Consider the following 23,766-nt stretch of genomic DNA (forward strand, 5'->3'; position numbering starts at 1 on the left):
TGAAACTTCGTGGCCCATGCCACGGGGCCTTTAGGGGACATGTGGCTCGCGAGCCAAGGTTTGCCGACCACTGTTATGTCATAGTCTCCCAACTGGCCCGGTGCTTACACATGAACACCTTCTGGCCCCAGTATACTCCCGACCAGCGGGCACTAGAGTAATAAAGAGGATACTTTGCTTTATCTTTTCCCAGAAGAGAGTTGCAACAAATTATTAGTATGTGTCACCAAATTAACAAGTTTCAAAATGAAAATTTTCCCCAGAGCCCTGAAGGAAATAGATCAATACATCTGTCTGTTGGGCAGGCTGGTCTCCACCTCCAGACTTGCATCGGGACTAAGGCAAATTTGAACAATACTTACATTTTCTGTATGACCCCAAACCAACCTAAACCACCGTTCCCTCAAGGTGAAGGCACGGCCAATTTCGGTCCTTTCAAGTTGCCAGCATCAGGTTTCTACCATTTGTCAAGCTATTCACTGGATGCCAACTGGAAATGATTGACTTGCATTGCAGGGCTGGCATACGGTGCTTTTGACTCCCAGCCAAGAAAGAGAGGCTGTGTTCCAGGAGAGATGCCACAAACCGAGATGACGCCGACGAGAGACTGTTGACTTAGCTCTCAGGCTGAACACCCAGGGGGCACAGCCCACTTCTCATGGGTCCAGCAGGACACACAAGGGGCCCAGCTCAAGCTATGCATCTGATCCAGAGGAGCAGAATTACCCTCTGTAGGGTGCCAACTACATCCTAGATGTTAGGCTAAGTGCATTGCGTGCATTTAAATGTTGCCATAACCCTCTATGGTTAGAATTATCTCTGTTTGCAATCAAAATGAAGGCTTAAACCAGGGAATTAGCTTGCCCAGGACAACCCAGATAAGGAGAGGCTTTGAGCAAAGCACTGTCCAAACTCTCACATCCCATTAAGTCACAGAGTGCCATGGAACATGCTTTTGGGTCTCAGCATGGCACATGCCCTGGCTTCTCTCACTACATATCTCTTAGAGGCTCAGCCTGTCCCTGTTCTTGAGTCCAGAGACCCAATCAGATTTACAGCACAGACCCACAGGATGGCTTGGTCTCCTGGGTGCCTGGTGTCATTGCCAGAAATGTTTGTGGAGCATATGGTGGTCCAACAGACAAATATTTGCAAAAAGTTATCACATTCACCCTGTTTTAATTCCGGTCAAGCTCAGAGAATCAATTGAGCAGGCTCTTCTATTGGCATCAAAAAGGAACCAACAGCGATCATTCTCGTTATCAAATAAAAATATGCCAACCAGGCTAGTGCAGTCTCTTTGTGGGTCATTAAATCAGGAACTTTTCCTACAACTATTTTAGAAACAAAGGCTGAAAAAAGCATCAGTGTAACTTGGATATGAAGTAAACTCACTCTCACTTATATACCTTCCATTCCTTTCCTATCAGTTGGGTAATAATTTACAAGGTTGTTGCTTCTTAAAGCAGAGACCTGCCTGCATAAATCAAGAGGTTAATGTAAAACACGTAAGTGGTCATGTCAGGTGTCATCAGTTAAGGCCAAATAACTTTCCCTCAATACTAATGCATAATACTCCCAGGAGAAGATGTTCTTTTCTTACGTGTTTGGGCTATAGATCTACTTGAGCACTCCTATTTGGCTTGCTATGCAGTAACTTCTCCATTTCCTACTCCCTCGACTAACATCAGAGCCACAGGACATATAGTTGCAATTCAGTTGTTAAAAAATGAGACTGGAATACACCTCCATTTCTCACATTCTTGCCTGTACATAGCTTGCAGTGTAACAGTATCAGTTAAAGTAATAATAATGATGATGATGATTATCATCATTATCATAAAATAATAAGAAGGCAGGAATGACAGTTGTGAAATGCGTACCACCAGCCAGGCTCAATGAGAAGTGTTGTACATAGAGACTTTCATTTAATTCTGCTTTAATAAGAACCAATGACTATAACACACACACACATGCACGCATTTTAGATAAAAACCTGGGTTCAGAGTGGCTAGGAACTTACACTTGGTCAGTATGTGGCCAATTCAAAACCAATTCTGTGATATTACCCAGCCCATGAATTTCTCTATGCCACACTGCTCTTCTTCGCCCTGGACAGATTCCTCCCAAGGTAATCCCTTGGCAAGAGGATTTAGATCTGAAATGCATCTACCGCCCTAGCTGGTTTGGCTCAGTGGATAGAGCGTCGGCCTGTGGTTACATAACATGGACTGGGTTCCATTCCTGTCAAGGGTACATGACAGGGTTACAGGCTCGATCCCCAGTAGGGGGTGTGCAAGGGGCAGCCGATCAATGATTCTCATCATTGATATTTCTCTCTCTCTCCCTTCCTCTCAAAATCAATAAAAATATATTTTTAAAAAATAAAAAATGCATCTAGCTATCCCTTCTGTGATCTCCTCCTCAGTAAGTGTAACATGTGTTCCCTCCAATGGAGAACACATGAATACACGCACATACATTTTATCTATTACAGTAACCATGTACAGACTGCTTTCCATATGCCAGGCCGTGGGCTAAGACGTAAATACTTTTCTTATCCCCGTATTTCACCTGAGGGAGCAGACCTGGAGGAATTAGAACAGAAGAGTTCTGATCAGGGATTCAAACCAGACAACCTGGCTCCAGTGCCCACACCCTTAACTGTGAGGCCACGGTGCCTCCCAGGGAGCCCCATCCACCAGTGAACTGGACAGATCTTGGGACAGACTGGACAGAACAGCCTACGTCCCACCCCAGCAAAACAGGTCCTGGTTTACCTTCCCAGCGCTGGGAGTCGCCAGTGAAAACTCTGTGCGTGGCGGAAGAACAGATGTTTAATAACTTTGCAGTAGCGAGGAGGAGGTTACATAACATGGCTGAGCTATTTTTGAACTTTGGAAAATGCTGACTGCTCTTTTCAGAGTGCCTTCTGTAAAACCAGGAATGTTCAACCTAAAGACTATTTCCCCCTTGCCCCTACTCTTTTTATTCTGGAATCCCAGAAATGGAAACAGGTCCACAGTCAGATCAACACGTCACCCAGAGCAAGCCCTCCTTTGTACCGGTCCAGCATCATAAGCCATCAGTCACTGTTGCCATAGCCTAATTACACCAGCTCTGTGCATACGATTACGAATAATACCCCTGAGGACCACCGAGGGGCATCACCACTAGCCCCGAGATGTGCTCAACCAGTCGGAGTGGGACCCAGAGCCTCTCAGTAACGCAGCGTGAAACCATCAGGTGTGGCTGCACCTGACGCTCTTCTGAAGCCAGTTGCTCCCCTCCCCCCTACACAGTGGGAGTAGTGAGAGCTATTTCTTCACTAGATGCTTTACCAAGGAAGACGTTTTAATCCAGTTGAAATGTAACTTTTAAAGACTGGCATGAGAACCCCTAACTCTAGAGTCCTGGGCTCCACTGAGTAAGTGATGGGTCTACCTCTGTTCTCTGCCTTCAGCCATCCAGCAACCAAATGTCCATCCAACGGGGGTGATTAAATCACAGACGCTTAAATAACTTCTACAACAGAATACAAAACAGCAACTGAGAGGAATATGTTGAATTCTATGTATCTTCATAGATCAATCGAAACCATAAGGTTGAGGTAAAGAAAATTCTAACACTTTAGATACCATTTGGTACCTAAGAAAGAACTAAATTGGGTCTAAAGTTGCACATATTTCAACAACAAATGTACATGGATTTGAATGACATGATGTTTATTGTAGTGTTTCCCCTCCCGTGGAGAGGAAGGGAGAGAAGCAGGACTGGACAGAGGTATGATCAAGATTTCTACCTTATCAGTAATGTTTTATTTCTTTTAAAACTGTGAAACACATATAACGTGTTAACCTTTGTTCTCTGTGGTAAGTACAGGGTGGGCATTTTATTGGACTCCATACTTTCCCACAGTATTCTTTCTGAGAGAGAGAGAGAGAGAGAGAGTTCTTGTTATCTGAGTTTGTCTTCAGACAAATCTCTCCTGTCCTCATCAGATTGTACATTCTCTGAGGGGCATGGTTACACCAGACTTAGCACAGGGTCCATTGGGTGGGAGGGGTGATTTTTGGAGGATGGAAAGATACAGTCCCCTTAATCCTTTTCTTAACAACCGCCTTCGATGGGCTTTCTCAAGCGCCCAGTGCTCACCTTGCCTTGGAAAGGGGCCACTCTCCCGGGCATGCTCAGGAGCACTGTGATGATGGGGAAATATGATCAGGGCCTTGCTTGTGCCGGATTCCAGCCCCACACACTCAGTGAGCACCACGCGCTCCATAAATGGAGAAAAGTTTCATTAAACACCAGGCAGCAGATGATAACCTACCACACCTGACGCATTCCTCCTCTGGGGCTGAAACATCAGCTCCGAAATTGCCTCCCTCAAAAGCACGACTCCTGGAAATAGCACGACAGCCTTCACAGCAGGAGGATTTTTTTTAGGAATGGAATTCAGGGTGGTCACTGGAAGGAGATCTGAATGCCTTGCCAATGATCCTTCTCAAATTCCTTTTCCTGTATATATTATATTTCAATTGCCCTAAAATTGAGTTGTGTTTCCATCAAAATTATACATTTCTGAATATCCCAGCTGCAGGGCGCTTCTTGTAATGAAGAGTGAGGATCATCAGCCCAGCGCTTGTCTCTGGGCTGGCAGCACTCCTGCCTCTGTGAGAGGCGCCGTGTGTCCTACGGATTGACCCCAGTTCCTTCCTGCTATTTGAACAATTATTTAAAATGCTGGAAGTGGCAATGTAGAAACAAGATCATTAAAGAGGGGGGTGGAGGGGGAAAGGGAAAATTTCAAAGGGCCATGATTTCCTAATTCAAGAGTTGTTCAGGATTATGTCTATTTTATGCACCTATTACACACACACACACACACACACACATGTACATACATGCACACGTGCAAACATACACACACCTCCAGCCCCAGCCCAGAGATAATCCCTGAACTGGAGCAGATTCAAAGTCCTAAAACCTTCCAGAACCATTTTAGAGAGAGGCGTTACTCTGCTAATAATCAACCAAACGAGTCTGCTGACCCTCATTTCTGGTGACCAGAAAAACTTCACTGATCACTCTGACAGTCACTCAGTCATTACTAGGTGCTGGGCACTGTGCTAAGCAGCACTTTTCATGCATCGCCTCATTTCGTCCTCACAAAACACCTAGCATGTTGGTTCTTGATGCATGACCCCCAGACCAGCAGCACCCGCATCGCCCAGGCACTTGTTAGAATTACAAAGTCTTAGGATCCACCCAGAGCTTCTCAATGAACTCAGAGCATGGGACCCAGCAAGCTGATTTAACCAGCTCTCCTAGTGGTTCTCATGCATAATGAAGTTCAGAACCGCTGCCTAGAAAGTAAGTGCTATTGTCACCGCTCCTCAACAAACTGAGGCCCAGAAAAGTACAATGATTGTCCAAGTCATATAGAAAGTGGTTGACACAAGATTTGAACCCTGACAAATCTGACTCGAGTCCAGTCCCTTAATCACGGTGCCACGCTGCTCATTATCTGAGGGTTGGACATGGGTTAAATCAGCAAACAGCAGGCAAACGCATGCAAGACAGGTGTACGAGTGTGATCCTTCTACGTCTCAACAGCTGAGTCATAATAATGGGCCACAAAGAACAATGATGCTTCTCCCAAACATACTTTTTAACTTACATGTCCACCAAAATGGGAGTCATTATATAAATTACAATACGTCCATGTGATGGAATATAATGCAGCTTTGAGAGCGTGTTTGCCAAGATTTCCAATGCCCTATAGAAATACGTAGGACACAAAAAGGGGAGAAATTCAGCTACACACTCAGCCAAGGACTAGGAGCACCACTGTGGGCAGTTTTCCAAATGTTAGCATGTTGGTGAGGATGTGGGAAGTGAAGTGATTTCACAAACGGCTGGTGTGAATATAAATTGATATAGTTACTTTGTAGGACAATCTGGCATAGATACTTAAATAATTTTAAAATGCACATGCTCTGTGACCCCCAAGTTCTGCTTCTCGGAATCCACCCTAGAGAAATACTTGCACATGTGCATAAAGAGACACATAGGATGATTAGCACTGCAGTTTAGTTTCTAATGAAAAAAACCTAAAAGAACCCAAATTTCTATCATTATGAAGGCTGGATAAATAAATCATGGTATATTCCTATTGAAGAATGCAATGAGTAAGTAACAAAGAATGTAGGTTTTCATATATGTATGTTTATAAATGTATATCTACAGACACACATATCTATATATTCATACATATGTATGTACACACATATATCTACATATATGCACATACATATTTGAAATATATCTATAGATAGAGAATTGATGGATGGATGGATAGATAGATCTCAAGTGTAAGTTTTCATGGGATATTGTTAAGTAAAAAAATTAAGTTTCAGGAAACAATATAAGAAGTTACTTAAAAACAAAAGGAGAAGAGAAGAGAGGAAGAGGGGAGAGAAGTGCAGAATCAAACAAAATAATCCCATACGCACAAATACAACACTCCTGATTTTCAGTGCACATTTTCAGCAATGAGTACGTATTGCTCTTAATATTTAAACAAACAAACAACAGCAACAAAAACACAACTCTTATCCCAAGCAGAGAGAGACAAAGCAAAGCGCCGCCTCTTACTGGTGCAGGGTGTGCATCGGGACCTCTGGCTTCTCCGTCTGCCCGTAGCAGCTGGCCTTGGCCTCCGGGATGTAGGAAAAGCTGTCCAACATGGAAGACGCGGCAGTGGTCAGGATGCCCAGGCCGTCCCTTACTCTCGCCTGCAGGCTGTAGTCCCAGTCATCATAGGAGACTGAAATGAGTCCTGATGGAAACTCTTTGGGGATGAGTTCTGTGTTCCCAGAGACCAAGCTGGGGACAATCCAGAAGAAATCATACCCGGTGAGGCCCAGGGAGCGGGCCTCGCTCAGAATGAGGACAGCCTCATCTTTGGAGCAGTAGAGCAAGATGACGGAAGAGTGGATCTTCTTTAGCTGGACTTGCGTCTTGGCATCGTCAAAGGAGGTGTCCAGGGTGATCACGTTTTGCATGTCCCAGCCCACAAAGCTGTTGTCCACTGTGGTCTTAATGAAGCTGATGAAGTCCCTGTAGCCAGGGTAGATGGTGGTCACCAGGGAGAAGACATGCCAGTCGTAATCCTGCATGATCTTCATCATGACCACGGCTTGTTGCTGGATGGACGCTCCAAATTGGAAGAAGGTAGACGTCGGATCCTGCCAACAGGTAAAAAAAAGAAAAACAAGATGAGGCAGAAGGCAGTTTATACAGCACCATCTGTCTTTATAGGCTAACAGAAGCTTCTTCCTAGAAGTGAGGGGAAATAAATCACATATCTATTCATTCGCAAACATTCTTGAGCACCTACTGTACACCCCACCCTGAAAGTGATACTGAAAATACAAAGAGGAGAGAAGTCCTGGAGTTGGAGCCCACGCCCTGATACAGTGAGGAACATCTGTTACTTCTGTCATCTCATCATCTATTCTCCTCATTTTCCTCTAGTTCATCCCATCCACCTCGCCCCTTTGAGTCCATATGTTTCCAACAGAATGAACTCTCTCTGGCCCCCAGGCTCATGGCTGGGAAATGAAGCCATCAGAGACAAAACAACATCAGTAAATAGAGACAGATTCCTGATGACACTTAGACCACCTGGAACCTGCCGTGCCCGTAGCCATTGACTCTGGACCTGTTGGTTTATAAGCCAACAAGTTCCCATGTTCACCTGAGCCAATTGTAGTAGAATTTCTGTCCCTTGAAATCTAGACTCCTGTGTAATATAGAGGATAATAAATGCTGGGTGGACATCTATCTGCTCAATCAACAAATATCTGGCGAGCACCTAACTGTGCAGCAACAGCTTGGAGAAATGATACATACGGCAGGCACAGGCATTGCCTCTGTCTTCATAGATCTGCTGGGAATTTGAGAAAGAGCAACTTCCATAAACTGGGGACTGAGAGAAGCACGAGAGAATGTTGAAGGAGAATCCAGGTGTGGAAAAGGGGAAACGGTGGATATTAGAGTCAGAGGAGCCCCGAGAATACATCTTGACTATGCCAGGAACTACAGATAAATGCATTATGGTTTGTGAAACAGAGGGGATGAGATGATGTTGAAGAGCTTGGCAAGAACCCCATCACATATGGCCTCAGGGGTTATGTTCAGAGGCTTACACCTTATTCTGAGCATAAGGTGGAGCTGCTGGGTGCTCTTATACTGGAAAGTGGGGTGGTAACTTGCGTTGGGTTGAGGGGCTTCTAATAGGTCTAACACCTCCCCAAGTCTATGGTCTAATCACAAGAACAAGTTTCCATTTGGAAAAGGCAGCCGATACATACAGTTGTACAATTTACAAATTACCTTCACACCCCTTAACTCATCAAAGCTGCATGAGGACCCTCAGAGGGTGGTGTATTGTTAGCAGGGGAAACAGGCCCAAACTGGTCGCAGCCAGTGAGTATCCAAACTCAGGCTCTGATTCCACGTCCAGCACCCTTTGCAAAACAAACCACAGCCTTCTTGGGATCACTGAAGATCAGCTTAACCCACGGTGCAAAAATGACAATGAAGCAAGGTATGTCTCTGTGTTGTAACAAATCGGGATTTGACCAACGCTGAGATGTATTTCTTCCCGGGAACTAAGAGAATTCTCAAAGGGTCCTCCTTGTACCACAGCCATGCATGTTTTCATTTTGCATGCTGTGTCTACCACGTGCATTCCCACAGACTTGGAAGTACGAATATGGGAATGGGAACTCCACTGTGTGTGTGTGTGTGTGTGTGTGTGTGTGTGTGTGTGTGTGTGTCTTAAGAGTGAACAACGCCATTCATATCTTTCAGAACAATACTTTGTAGCTGTGTATCTTAATTCTGAACAAGTGGGCTCTCACTGAACAGGAAGTTTTATCTGAATGGGCCAAAAGCTATAGTTCTCCAAAATACTCCCCTTTTCCAAAATGCAGGGGTTAGGGAGATAATTTGAGTGCAGTGTGGCTTGAAGAAAGAGAGGAAGAAGAAAAAACAGGAATAAGTGCCTTCTGCGCCCCTTCCAACATTACAGTTCTATGAATTTTACCTAATTAAGTCAATTAAAATGGGAAACAGGTTTAAAGACTTTGGGTCGTTATCTTTTTCCCTACAGTAGCTTTTGGAGAATTCCAATATTCTTGGATGGATTAATCATTTCAAATCGCCCTCAACAGGACTGTGGACTACTCAAGGGCAGAGATTCTGCTGTCCTCATCTCTCTGTCCCCAGAACCTGGCAGAAGGCTGGGCACATGACACATCAGGTAATGGAGGGTGAGGAAATGCATGAGTGGATGAATGTGCGAATGAAGCCTAAGGAGAATGTCCTTGGTTTAAGCATAAAGTGAAAGGGAAGAATTCAGTATCTGAGGTTGTGCTTTGTATGGCTCTTGAATGTCATGTCCAAAAAATAAAACCTTTCAACATCGTCACCCTAATACCACGAGGAACCCCTTCTCCATTAAACACCCAAAATACATTTAGGGTGTCCTTTATTTATAATGAGATATAGGAGCCCTATAAGCCCCAATAGGTATCCATAGAACCTCAATTAAATACCCAAAAAGGCAACAACCTACAGAACCCACCCACAGCAGAAAGCACAGAAGTGAAGTCAGAAGGCAGTTATAGTCATCAACCTTATGTGCTGTCACGTGCCTCTTGGAATGGGACTGAAAAGTTCCAAACTTAATTACAAAAGAAATGTAATAAGGAGCAAAGATGCCTCTGAGGAAGCCAGTCACCAGTTACAGGATGACTGCAAAAGGCAACGGGACCAGCATCTTCTTGCACTGAGCACACAAGGAGCTAAGAAAGTTCTCAGGAGGACATATGCTAAGGGCACAGCTGGAACCTAATAAAAAAAATCTCTGAGACAACCCACACACCCAAACTTCCTTGGAATAATTGGTATTGGTGGAGGTGAAGGTCAAACATGTTACATGTAGGAGTTGATGGTATGTGGGATGCTCCAACACCCTTGCTCCATGTACTATGAGCTAGACATGACCAGTGTACCCATGAGCAGCTTTGTGCACAAGGCAGAATTGTATGCAAATGCAGTTTTATCTGGTTCTCCACATAGAGAGGAGGGCACGGCTGCATTGGGAACTTTATGAAGGAGAAAGGTAATTATAAGGATAGCAGTTCATTGGCCAAGAGCTTGGCACAGGCCATCTGGGGAAGAATATGTGCAAACTCATTGCCTTGTGCCATCCCCACCCTCCTGTCCTGCAATACTTTAATCTAAGTTCAATCTCTCCTGTTACTCTCTTGTGATCCTCACTAAGATCTTCTCCCTGGAGGAATAGCAGTGTAACTTCTGGGGTCAGACTACCCAGGTACCAATGCTAATTGTGTGTCCTTGGGAAAACTCACTTAACCTTTCCAAGCCTCAGTTTGCAGATCTGTACAATGGGTATGGCAATGGTAATAATTACACCAGCTAACATGACAGAAGTGTTTACTATATATGACAGTCATGTGGCTAACAACACTTTTTTGTGTGAGATTATCCTTTAATCCCACTCACCAACCAACTTCTTAAACTGGTATTATCCCCATTTTAGAAATGAAGAAATAAGTTCAGAGTAGAGTGACTTTCCCATGGTTACACAGGCAGTGAATCAGGTTTACCTGCCTTCAAGATTCCAATCTTTTCACCCCTGCACCATGCTGTTGGCAATGATAGCATTTTCTCATTGAGTTGTATAGAAACTTCCAGTACAGTACCCACCACATATCAAATGATCAACAAATGTACTAGTAAGTCACTGTTATTTCACCATAGGCCAGGAATCTCAGCATCTCACATCAGGGGCTCATACTACCCCCTCCACTAAGGAGATAATTCACACTCTGAACTTGAGAATCTCAATAACTCACCCTATTCATGGCTGCCTGATGCTTTAACCAATCTCCTTCTCTACTCTATAGCCAGACACCTATGGCCTCCCTAGACCTATCACATTAAATTTAGACTCTCTAGCCTACCCCTGCATACTCACCAGTCAAACCTTGTAGTTGAAATAGCATGGGCTCTGATCTATCAAACCTCAGTTCAAGTCCTCATGGGGTTGCTGTGAGGATGGGATGAACTCGTAGAAGTAACGGGCTCTTCTATCTATGAGGACCCCAACAGCTTGGGGTTCCTCTCCATGTGCTCTGCCCTCTAGACCACATAGACACCCCAGAAACCTAAGGGGATCCTTATCCTATTTCAGAAACTGGTATCTCCAGATCCACTGGCATGCAGCTCTTACATCCCCCCTGCAAACCAGCCCGCTCTCCCTGAGCCCAAGGAAGCTGTGTGAAGAGAAGAAGGAACTGTCTTTCCTCACAGTGATGAATAATGCTTTGGAGAGAAACCATCACTTGTGTCCTTCATGGACCTCATGCAGTTACTTTACACCACTTTCATTTCCTCTGACATCTGCAACGAACTTCAAAACCCATTGTGGACCAAAGGCATTGTAATCCCCTCAGAGGGATGGACTCAAGAGTTATTTGCAACACATAATTGCACAGTGAGGCACTGAAGAGCCTCGCGTTTAGCATTGGATTTTTCTAAGGTGGTTTTATGGACTGGCAGGAGGTGATGGGGGAATCTGGCCACATTCCCGGGGCCTGGCAGCTGATATGCCAAATGGCCCTTTCTTTCAGGGCCCTGACCATTCTTCCTGCTCCCTGCATGGATAGCAGAGGCTGTCCCTCCTGCACTTAACCTCCTGCCACCACTCGGCCTGTCCTTTTCGGATTCTGTAGCGCAGCCTCTGACCACCTCTGGCACCAGCCTCCTCGGCAGCGTGAAGCCGGGGGAGAGGAACAGATTTCAGACACCCACTTTGGTTCTGAAGCAAAAGCAGTTTTCCCCATGCTCACTGCTCTGCAGAACACAGAACAAACTGTTTTAAACACAAAGCGAGGGAGGCAGGGAGGTGTGGGATTCTGGGTGTCTGCTCTCAACTCTGTGCTTCAGTCCCACATGAGGTCTCACTCTAATGTCCTAGAATGTTCCAGGGCCTGACTGGGTGCTCAAGGTCAGACTCCATGGGTATCAAAGTCTGATATTTAATAGAGTCTAATTCCAACTTTCATTTCACTTACTCATTCCACAAAGGCTATAAAGGGCACCCACACCCATTATCTCTTTTTTCTTTTAATATATTTTATTGATTTTTTTACAGAGAGGAAGGGAGAAGGATAGTCAGAAACATCAATGAGAGAGAAACATCGATCAGCCACCTCCTGCACACCCCCCACTGGGGATGTGCCCTCAACCATGGTACATTGCCCTTGACCGGAATCAAACCCAGGACCCTTCAGTCTGCAGGCCGACGCTCTATCCGCTGAGCCAAACCAGCCAGAGCCCATTATCTCTTTCTGATTCTAAGTCCCCAAGAGCTGAGGTATTGCAAGTGGTTATAACAATCATGGATGGCTTTTATCATGAGGACACAGGAGGAGAGGTGAAGAAATTTTCCTAAATCTACGTAGCTCCAAGCTGACATCTGTTATTGCAAAATGCCATCCAATGTTTCCTTACACGCAATAGTAGCTCTCATTCCTGGCTGCACAGAGAATCACTTGGAAAGTTATTTAAAAGCACCAACCCTTGTGCCCCACACCAGTCCAATTGAAATGAATTTCTGTGACCTGAGTATATGAACTCCAACACTGATTTATTTGTTTTTCTCTGTCTCATCTCAATGGCAGGATGTTATTCAAGTCAGTGTCTTCAAAGCCTGGCACAAGGTCTGACACACAGTAAGGGCCCAGTAAATATTGGGTGAGGAAATAAATGAGCAGAAGCCTCCTTCCCAGGAAGCATAAGAGAAACAGGGTCAACCCTGCCCCCATTTCTATAACTTATTTTCCTTCTGCCTGCCAGGGTGGGTACCAACAAAAAGGATAATGATGCAGGTGACCCAGCAAAGATCAAGAGAAACTCCTTGGGAATTTTCTTTCTCCTGTCAGAGGATTGCCTTGGTGAGCCATGATTTACTGTCTGCCACTCTTATTGTGTATCAACTGAGCTTTTAAACATTTTCATTTCAGTTTCCATGGATGAGATAAAAGGTAAAGGTATCGAACTTGATAAGCTTGAGGATTCAGATGAATAGCATTCTCACATACATATAAGCTACATCTGTCCTACGGGAGGATTTCTATCCCATCATCACCCATCCTCGTCATCCTCCTCCTCCACCACCATCATCATAATCATCCCCCCATCATCATCATCACCACCACCACCGCCATCATCATCATCCCTCACCATCATCATTATCATCAGTCACCATATCCATCCATCTTCATCATCATTATCCACCGCCACTATCATTATAATCATTCCCCACCACCATCATCATCATCATCACCACTTAACATCATCATCCTTCTCCTACTCATCATCATCATCACCATCATCATGGTTACAATCACAACTAATAGTAATTGGACATATCCAATACGTAGTGAGAATGTAGCTTGCCCAAACTCACATAGCTTGGACTTGGCAGGGCCAGGATTCAAGACCAGGCAATCTGAATGCTTAGTTACTGGAAAAGTGATTTCAGGTATGCGGAACAGGAAACGTGTGTGTGTGTGTGTGTGTGTGTGTGTGTGTGTGTGTGTGTTGAATAACCACCACTCAATAAAAGAAAAAGAAAGCCTCCAGAAATGAGAATAAATGTCAAAGATCTCCAATCAATTGGCAATCAGTTTATGTAGGAGACTGAGGCCGAGGGGAGAAATCATCCTCAGGTGCCATTTCCCAAAAGCACATCAGCTCCATCATCCACAAACACAATATTTCATCCCAAGCAATCTCCGCTCATTGGACCATTTCATGACTCATGTGTTAGCCTTCATTTTTTTCCTATCAGGAAAGAGGAAGGGGTCTCTTCCCACATTTACTACTGCAGTTAAGCACCACTCAAGCTCAGATTATTTCTTCATCACACCACATGTTTTTTTCTTTTTCCTTTCTCTATTATACCTGCTTATGTTCAGACTGTCAGCAGTTCTCTCTCAGACTATGGAGTCCCTACCCCAGTCTCACCCACATGCCACACTGCTAACAGAGCTCTTTTTAATGTTCAAATTAGAGCACTGTGTCCCCTGATTAGTTTTTCTCAGCAGCTCCTACAACGTTCAAGATAAAGCAGAAACACACACCAACCCCATGACTGTTCAAGTGTTTGGGGCTCAGCATCTATCTCAGTACCTGAGAGAGGCCAGGTACTCCATAAACATGTAGCAAATTGAATTACTGAGTGATCTAATGAAGCCAAGTAATGAGTGCTTGGAAGGAAAACCAAAGGAAGCCTTCATATTTCCCCCTGTCCATCATTCCCCAAAACACATCAGCTCCATCACCCACAAACACAGAATTCCACTTCAATCAATCTGCACTCATTGGACCTTTTTATGACTTATGTTCTATTCCCCAGTTTGCTTCTCTTGGGAATAAATCTGCCAGCATTCTTCTAGAATAGCCTAACCCTCTTGGCTCTGCTTTCTCCTCCACCCTCTTCAAATGAGAAGTTTAATCTTAAATTCCTGGTGACTGTTGGGTTCCCAGCGAGGGTAGCTATCCAAGGTGGCTGGAGTGATCTGATTCCGAAACCAGGAGAGCAACACCAGTCTTCACTCGGAGTCTGTTCACTAGTCTCTTGGAACAGAGTGGAGGGGATGGGTATTAAGTAAGGTAATTTCTAAGAAGAGCTCTACAATTTGGGGATCAAGGAAGGGAATCTTTATCCACCTCCGAGCCTGGGCTTCCAACACAGCACCTACTGGCCACATATAACTATTTAAATATTTGGTTTCTCAATCACACTAGCCACATTTCAAGAGTTCAATAGTCTTTACACTAGTCTTTACACTTTAAAGCCGATGCTCTCTTACCCCTGCCAGCCTCATCCCTAAAGATGCCAATTCAGTTGGTCTGGGACAGGGTCCAGGACTTTTTTTATTCCCTCAGTGAGTGTAATGTGCAGCCAGGGTTGAAAACACTAATCTGAGCCTTCAGTATCCAACCCTGTAGCTGTGCATTGGCTCACTTGGGGAATTTTTTATGCTTACAGATTTCTCAGCTCCACGCCATCCCCCACTGCATCGGAATCTCCGTTAAGGAGCCCTAGAATATGTAATATTTTCCCCAGAATATGCTGATGGACAGCAAGACGTAGTACAAGCTAGTCCAGCTTCCCTATTTTCTAGGTGAGGAAACTGAGGCCCCAGAAGCTTGGACCACTTGTTTCAAATCAGTGGTACCATGTGAACAGACACAGGGCCTCTCACCTCTTAATTTGGTGCTCTCTTTGCTGTGTCATGAAGCCATCAGGTATGAAATGTTTTATACAAGGAACAGGGGCTTTGTAGGAGGGACACGGCTTTGCTGACAGCTCGCCTAAGATCTGCTTTTAGCACAAGTGAGCTATTTAACTTACGCCTCTGTTTTCCCATCTGAAAAATTGGAATAATAGTAACAGTCACAGCCTTAACGGGTCGCTGTGTATATTTTCAGAGGTAATGCACATAAAGCACTTGGCACATAGGAGGTGCTTGCTCAGGCTGAGTTGATGTTAATAGGGGTGATGATGGTAGCCTTGACCATCAAGCCCCAAGTACCACATCCATCATGGACTTCTTAGTGTCTCGCTTCCTACTTATTCCTACCCTTCTGAATCGCCAGCACCTTTGTCTTTATCTCCCATCTGCAACCCTGACTTGTGTGTGGTTGCCTAGTTGCTGAGAGGCACACATCTTGCCTGCCCCTCACACTAGAATACTACAGGGCAGGGCACCCATCCCTTCTGAGTCCTCCTCAAAACCTTGCATGGCACCAGGCCACCACCTTAGGAATGAAAGTAGGAGAGGTATTCTGAGTCTGCAAGGCTGCCAGTGGGCAGAAAGGGAGACTAGTGCTTTATGTATTTGAATGAACCTGCCAGATGTGCTGCTCTAGAAAGAAACATTCATATACTGATTGCCTTTCATATATGTGTGTGTGTGTGTGTGTGTGTGTATGTATGTATGTATGTATGTATGTATTTCAGAGAGGAAGGGAAAAGGAGAGATAGAAACATCAATGATAGAAACATCAACACGTTGGGGATCAAGCCTACAACCTGGGCATGTGCCCTGACTAGGAATTGAACCGCAACCTCTTGGTCAACCACTGAGCCACCTGGCCAGGCTACTGATTGCCTTTCATTCATTCAATGAATTTAACAAATTCTGGTTATGTGCCAGGCATTGTTCAGGGGAAGTGAATCTAGAGAAGAAGGCTACCAAAGCAAAGGTCCCTGCTTTTATGAAGGTCCCAGTCTTAGGGGATTAGATAGACGAGGAAGAAGGAAATCAATACATAGACTAGTGTCTAGGAAAGCAGATGAGCAATGGTTCAGGAGTGGCGTGGAAAGCCCGGGAGCTCCGCTTTAGATCACCCGGTCGGCCACACTGGCACTCATCAAAGGGATGCCAAGGAGCCAGCCAGGAAAAGCTGAGGGTGGGGGTGCAGGTAAGGAGAGCCATCCAAGCAGAAAGAACAGCGTGTGCAAAGGTAGGAAAGGGTTTAGCAGGTTCAGGGAACAGAAGGAAGGTCAAACAGCTGTCATTTAAAGGAAAGCGGTGGGAGATGAGTTAGGATAGTAAATAGAGGCTATATCACATAGCAACTGTCCAGTAGATCTGGAAGGGCGTCTGGATTTAATTCCTAGGTCAATTTCATTCCAAACAACACCTCTGTTAAATGCACCATTAGTGTCTCCCAGCAGGGGAGCTGGGAGGGGACCTGGAACTTAGAGCATGTTGGGGTTTCATGTGAGCCAGCCCTGTTCTTCCCTTTGGCATTCTGATCTGTGCCCAGGGGCAGCCTACATTGAAGATACCGTAAAGCATGTAACTGTCAGCTGTACCAGTTAGTTGATTGGTACCCTAACCTCTAATGGAAAGACTGGAACTCCCATGTCTACCTGGGCATTCCAGACTTTTTCTCAGTTCATCATGCAGAGCTAAGCTCTCCCTCCAGCGAGTCATACAATGCTGGAGGAGAGAATGCACAAATGTATGGAGAGATGTATTTCTTGACTACACCAAGAACAGCCCAACACCCTCTGCATCCATCAGAACCGCCGATGATTGATGCTCTTGGCCCCAACCCGGCTTTCTGGATCGTTAGCAGGGCTGGCCAAGAAGGGACACCTGCTGAGATTGAGGCTCTTATTTCTATGCAAGGTCATAGCAAAGGCGGAAGCTGGCTTCACCTAAGTGCTCTGTCAAACTGCAGGTGAGCATCGAAATCAAAGCTTCCAAACAGGGTCGTTAGCAATTACAGATCACCGAGGCTACACAGGGGCATCATTTGTTGTTGTTGTTGTTGCTGTAGTTACGTTTTATTTTTTGTGTATGTTTTGGTGTATTTTTTTTTTGTCAGTTCCAACTGTAGCTAAGCCATTGGCCTTGCTCTGTGCACCTGAAGCCATTTTTTTCAGATCCCTTTTCTTAAAGAAGCATGAACCTCCCTGAGCCATATCATAGGCATTTGTTATTCTGACCACCGACCATCCTTTCTTCCTTTACTGATAATAGTGAATTTCCACTGGGAGCCATCCTTCCCCCTCTCTCAGTCAAGCCAATTGGCTCCTCCAATCCCCACAATGTCAGCAATTAGTTCCAGGGTAGGAGCATGTCCTAATCTGGCCCATTCAGACTGACTCTCAGGATTTGTGGAGAAAGCAACTAGGAAAAGACAGTTTCTCTTATTGTTAGACTTGAGTTTCTGGCAGCCATCCTGCACCACTATGTTCCATCCTGAGAAGGAAACCATCAAAGCCAAAGGCAAAGCTGAAAGGAGAGTCACCACGTTCTAACATCCTTGTTGAGCACCTTGTTCAAGCCACACCTGCCGCCGAGTACCCATGCTGTCATTGCATGTCCCAATTAACTATCTCTTTCCAGCGGTTCTCAACCTGCGGGTCGCGACCCCTGAAAATACATCCTGCATATCAGATATTTACATTACGATTCATAACAGTAGCAAAATTACAGTTATGAAGTAGCAACGAAAATAATTTTATGGTTGGGGGTCACCACAACATGAGGAACTGTATTAAAGGGTCGCGGCATTAGGAAGGTTGAGAACCACTGGCACCAATTCGAATTAGCTTTTCTGTCACTGGCAACCAAAGATTCCTGGTGCCACTGAGACTACAAAAAAAAAGAGAATAATGTGATTCATTCCTCACTCACCTTCCAAACTTAGATCAAGAGAATGCAAACTACACAGTGGTGTGTTTCCCTTCACCATCCTTCCCTTCTCTTACCCATGCTTTCCCCCTTGGAACAGCTGCCTCTCTCCACATATCTCCCTCTTCCTGCATGAGCTCTTTATCCTTTTTTTATTGTTGATTTTTCTTCAATATGCCGCTGTGATTGGTTTCTTCTCACAGTCTGACAGCCACCGCCACCGCGACCCAGATGAAAGACATGACAGTTGCCACCAGTAATAATCATTTGTCATTAAACTGTTGCAGGGAGGAGAAAAAGCAAACCGGCCGTGTTCGTTACATCTCCATCTCTGGCTGTCACACTCGGAGGGGCTGCTGGGGAACTGCAGGAGACAGCTTTATTTTTGGAAAAAGGAGAGTCTCTGGTGTTCCCATCACACCTGCTGGGGGCAGGCCCTGGTGGTAAACATCAGAGTACAAAGGTCCTCTTCCAAACGCCCCATTTCTCCAGGAAATGTCTACACGCAGCTCTGAGAGCTGAGCCTGTGGAGAAAACTGCTTCTCCCTTTGGGAGTCTGTATGTTCATGTTCTTAAAGGCCCAGAGGTTGGTGCCAAATAGACAGAGCATTCAAGCCTTGGCTCTTACTCTTACTAATATCAGGACCTTGGGCAAAATCCTTAAGATCTTCGAGACACCACTTTCTCATTTTAAATGGAGAGAACATTCATCCCTACTCTCAGGAGGTTGGTGGGGCTGAGATAATGTATAGATTGCTCTCAGCACATACCAAGAGCTCAACTCATGGGAGCTGGGATTAGGCTGTTGTCACCATGAAAGAACTACAACGACAACAGTGGAACCCAAAAAGGACATCCCACCAGCACAGCATCAATGCAAACAGAAGAGGTGCCCTGTGGCATGTCCCAGTAACAACCTGACACCAGGCTCCAGAGCAGCTTGTACTGTGTGCCGGGCACGAGCTGAGGAGTGACAGGTAGACAACTCGGCCCAGTGTTAAAACTCAACCCCTTCGTATAGTTTCAGTTCTGCAAGATGAAAAGAGTTCTGGCTATGGATTCTGGTCTTGGTTGCACAGCAATATGTAGTACTTACTATCACTGAACTGTACACCAAAACAGTCAAGATGGTCATGTTTATGCTACATATATTTTCCCATAATAAAAAATATTTTAAGGGAGGAAAAAACAACAACTCAACCCCTTCAGTGCTGAGCAAACCAGAACCGCTCCTCAGCCAAGCAAAGAGTTTCAAGTGCATTTAGTCCTCACACTGTCCTTCCCATGAAGCATTTCTGTTCCCATGTTGCAGCTGAGGAAGTTGGGGCTTATGAGGACGTGCCTTGTTGCTTTAATAAACATAGGGAGCACTGGGGCCTTGTCCACTGCAGGCGCCACCCGGGGGGTGCAGCTGGAGCACTGCCCACAAGCTCCCAGGTGGCACATATGTGATGGTCCAGGGACCAAGCTTGAGGAGCAACATTGGAGAGGCTCAGTGGCATGGCCATGGTCCCGGGCAGCATTGGGCAAAGCAGAGGTTCAGACCCGACCTGGGGTCTGACCCCATAGCAGCCTTCCGCCATGACGCCAGGGGGGCTCTTTCTTCCAGGGAGGAGTGGAGAGTGACACAGTGTCTGTGGTCCGCAACCCTCACCTGTGAGTTTCCATCGGGCCTCCCCTCTGGGGCTGCGACAGCCGCATGTCACAGCCTGTCGGCACTGTCTTATCCGACAAAGTGTTTGGGAGAGGCTGTGAGTCAGAAGGCACTGCACTGCGCGGAAGGAAGGAAGAGGGGCTTCTCTGGGGTGAGCCACCCCACTCCTGGGAGAAAGCTGGAGCTCCCCAGGAACCAGCGATTTCGGGGAGGTAGGTGCCCACACCCATCTGCCGGGTGAGAAATGATTCCCCTGGGAGCAAAGCCTCCCTCTCTCCTGTGTGAGGCCCTGCAGTGTTCACACTCGAGGGAGTGGCTGAGTCTTTCCCAGCCTCCGTGTTTTCATCTTTGAAATGGCCCCAGGGGGACTGGTTACCGGGAGGGGCGGTGGGCATCAGGGACACCGAGATACACAAATCTCCGTGAACTGCAAAGTGGGGGCCTACGTGCCAGCTCTTTGGGTACAAATGAGCAGGGCCGCCTCCTCTCTCCCCTCCTCCCCATCCACCCCCACGGTGCTCCCGGGTACATGCTGTCCAGGCCTCTACTGTGGATCTCATCACCTGGTATTTTAAGTGCCTGTTTAAATATCTGTCTCCATGTGACTAGATTAATGCTAATGCACTTCTGCAGCAACAACACCCAGTCCAGCTCCTGGTACATGATGGAGTCCAGAACATGTTACCTGGAGGCATAAGAAAGCAGAGGAGGGGTATTGTCAAGGGCGGGGGGAAAAAAAAAAGGACACATATGTAATACCCTTTGTAATGCTTTAAGCAATAAAAAATAAATAAATAAATAAATAAAAATAAAAGTAAAAAAAAAAAAGAAAGAAAGCAGAGGAATGAATGAATAAATGAATGAATGAATGAATGAATGAATGAACGAACGAACAAAGTAGGTTGTAGGTATGACAGAGTGACAGAATGAATGAATGACTATTCAGTAAGAGTGGCTGGGTGAGGGGCGCATCCATGGAGTTAGGAAGGTGGGGTACAAGTGAGCGCTGCGTGGATGGGGGTGTGAGGTGCAGGGAGCTGGGGGGCAAATCTGAGTTTTTGAACCACAGGAATCTTTGCTACCCAAACATTCATAACCTGAAGGTGGGAAACAAATACAGAATTTAGGGGGGTGAGGCTGGCATTCCTTGCTATCTGAACTCTTGCTACCTGCCCTCCAGAACTCAGGAACCAAACAGTTCCAGAGGAAAAGGCTATCCCTCCCTATCCAAACCCAGGAATGGAACAGATTCCATCAAGAGCCCGTGTCCACGCTGCTGTCAGCACTGACTCTGGGCTCTCGTGAGCATGGGACACACTGCTTCCCTTCCCCAAACTCCACCTCACTCCCAAGCCCCCTTTTCTGCCTTCCCCTCCCCATTACATACCCTCAGCATAGCAGCCAGACACAAAAGACCACAGACTGCCTGGCTCCATGTATATGGCACATCCAGAACAGTCCAATGCATACCTAGAGCAGACCAATGGTTGCCCGGAGCTGGAGATGACAGGAATGGGGAGTGACTGCTAATGGATATGGGGTTTCTGTTTGGGGTTCGGGAAATAGATAGTGGTTCCCTGACATTACGGATGTACTTAATGCTGCTGAATTGTACACTTTAATATGGTTACAATGGTAACCTTACGTCTATTTTATCACAATGATAAAGACAGAATAAATAAAGAAAGCAAGCAGGCCCTACAGCTGAAGCTGGCTGCTTCATCTAGGTCCCTTCAGTCTTATAGCCCCTCTGGTGAGATGAAGGTCCTTAGATCTCATGGTCCCTTGAGGAAGAACGCCTGGGGGCCTGTAGGAGCACGCTGCTATCCATATCTTCCTTCTCCTCCCGGCTATCTGAAGTCCCCAAGCAGCCTCATGGTCATCAGTCACCCACTGACCTCACAGAACCTATTGCTTGAGGGGCTGTGACAATGGTCTGCTCTAGACAGGGCTCCCAAGCAGGCGTGGCCTTTCCTGTCCTCTCACAGGCTCAAACGGGATGGTACAGGCTTGGCCAGAGCACAGACCCAGCAGATCACAGGTGGAGAGCTGATGCGGTGGAAAGCACACGGATATCGGGATGAGGCATATCTGTGTTCACACCTCCGTTCTGCCCCGTGCTAGCCTTGTAGCCTTGAGAAGCTGACTCAACGTCATCAAGCCTCCGCTTGAGACAGGAAAAGCAATCGCCACCCACCTCATGGATCAGCTGAGCTCATGTACATAAACCTGTCAGCACCATGCCTGACCCACACCGGCGACTACCTACCAATTATTGCACGCCAGTCCCTTTTTTCACATTATCTTGTTTAATCGTTAGCACGACCCCATGGAGTAGGCAGTATTAATGTCAAAGTGAGTTCACTGGAATGCTGCTGGATGTTAAAGCCCTAGCTTGCCACCACTGGGCAATGTGCACCCTGCTCTTCTTCAATTGTAACCTGTTTGCTCCCTTTCCTTGACCCAACGCTGGCTCCTGTTGCCTATATTCTAATGTTGCCTAAAGCTCCCCCTTCCTCAGCACAGCTCAGGTCATTGCCGGCTTCTCCCTCTGGAAGTAACGCCTCCACAGCAGAAGTCTGAGCCCTAAACTAATGCCAAGAGATTTAGCAAGCTAATCTGCCCCATTTCCCTTGGACATAATATTCTGCTTTCTAATCACTTGCCCATGAAGTTCACAGATCCCGGAGCTTCCTGTCACGCATGTAGACTGGGGCATCTGAAGGGCCTCAGATTTATACATTTCATGCTCTCAGAGACAAATAGACCAATTATGGAATACCACTGGCTCTTTGACCAGGGCCACTGTAAATGCTCATGTGCGCATGTGCAAGCTCCCGCACATCTAAAAGCCAGCATTTGTTTGTTCTCTGCGACAAGCGTTAACCCGAGATCCACTTGAAGCTCAAAAAAGAAGAGGATGAGCTGTGATCAGAGTTCACCAACACAATTGTCCTCTGAGCACAAATTAGGAGCATAAACTAGGGGTTGGAAGGGAGTGATTTTAACAGAAAAATTGATGGTTTGACTGTTTTCCTGAGAAGCAACATAAAAGGGGAAATTGAGCGCTAGCCTCTGAAGAGGGTTTCAAATCACTATTTATTATTTACTTATTTATTTATGAAAAAAACACAGTTGACAACGGTCGGGCTCTGACCTGGGGCCTCCCAGTTGCAGCCACACTCAGTGCTGGCTTCATGCAGGGCCCAAGTCAGCTGACTCCTCCTCGAGTTCAGCAGGTTTGTCTTCTCCAGCCTCGGACACAGAGGAACTTCAGGGCCTCAGAGGCAAGGGGAGCCCTGACACAGGTCACCCGCTGCCCTCCAGCCCCAACACTCCCCCTCACCCTCAGACAGTTCACATTTGTTTCAGCCCTTGCAGAAGCCATGGGAAACTGGTAGATGGCCCCCTTTCTTCCCTTTTTAGAAAGAGAGACCTGAGGCCGGAGGGTAGGGGAGGAGGTGGGCCCAAGGGGAGGTCATGCCTTCTGGCTCATTGTGTAGAGTGCCACTGAATCTTGTTCCAAAGCACTTAACACCTTTATGTTCCAAACAATTTATATGATTTATTTATTATGTTTATTGTTTCCTGTCTGATGACTGTCCCTGATAGAATATAAGGAATATTTTTCTTGTTCATTGATGCATTTCCAAGTATTTGTAACAGAGTGTGCTGTATAATGGAGCGTAATACATATATTTGTGAAATTGAATTGAAGATATTCAAATTGTTGTTGGAAGGAAGGGAGAAAGTCAGGCAAGGAGAAAGTAGGGAAAGAGGGAGAAAGGA

The 23,766-nt window shown here is 45.9% G+C and overlaps 1 protein-coding gene across 2 annotated transcripts in view; it reads right to left on the minus strand.

Annotated features, from left to right (window-relative positions):
- The window catches only part of GRIN2A (glutamate ionotropic receptor NMDA type subunit 2A), a 365,860-nt gene that overhangs the window by 147,347 nt on the left and 194,747 nt on the right, over positions 1-23,766 (minus strand). For both annotated transcript variants that reach the window (XM_006096328.3, XM_023760225.1), the window contains one exon: positions 6,658-7,250. In XM_006096328.3, the coding sequence (XP_006096390.1) occupies positions 6,658-7,250 (593 nt within the window). The remainder of the gene's footprint in view (positions 1-6,657; positions 7,251-23,766) is intronic.

The sequence above is a fragment of the Myotis lucifugus genome, unplaced genomic scaffold (genome assembly GCF_000147115.1).
Source record: "Myotis lucifugus unplaced genomic scaffold, Myoluc2.0 scaffold_176, whole genome shotgun sequence".
Taxonomy (NCBI): Eukaryota; Metazoa; Chordata; class Mammalia; order Chiroptera; family Vespertilionidae; genus Myotis; species Myotis lucifugus.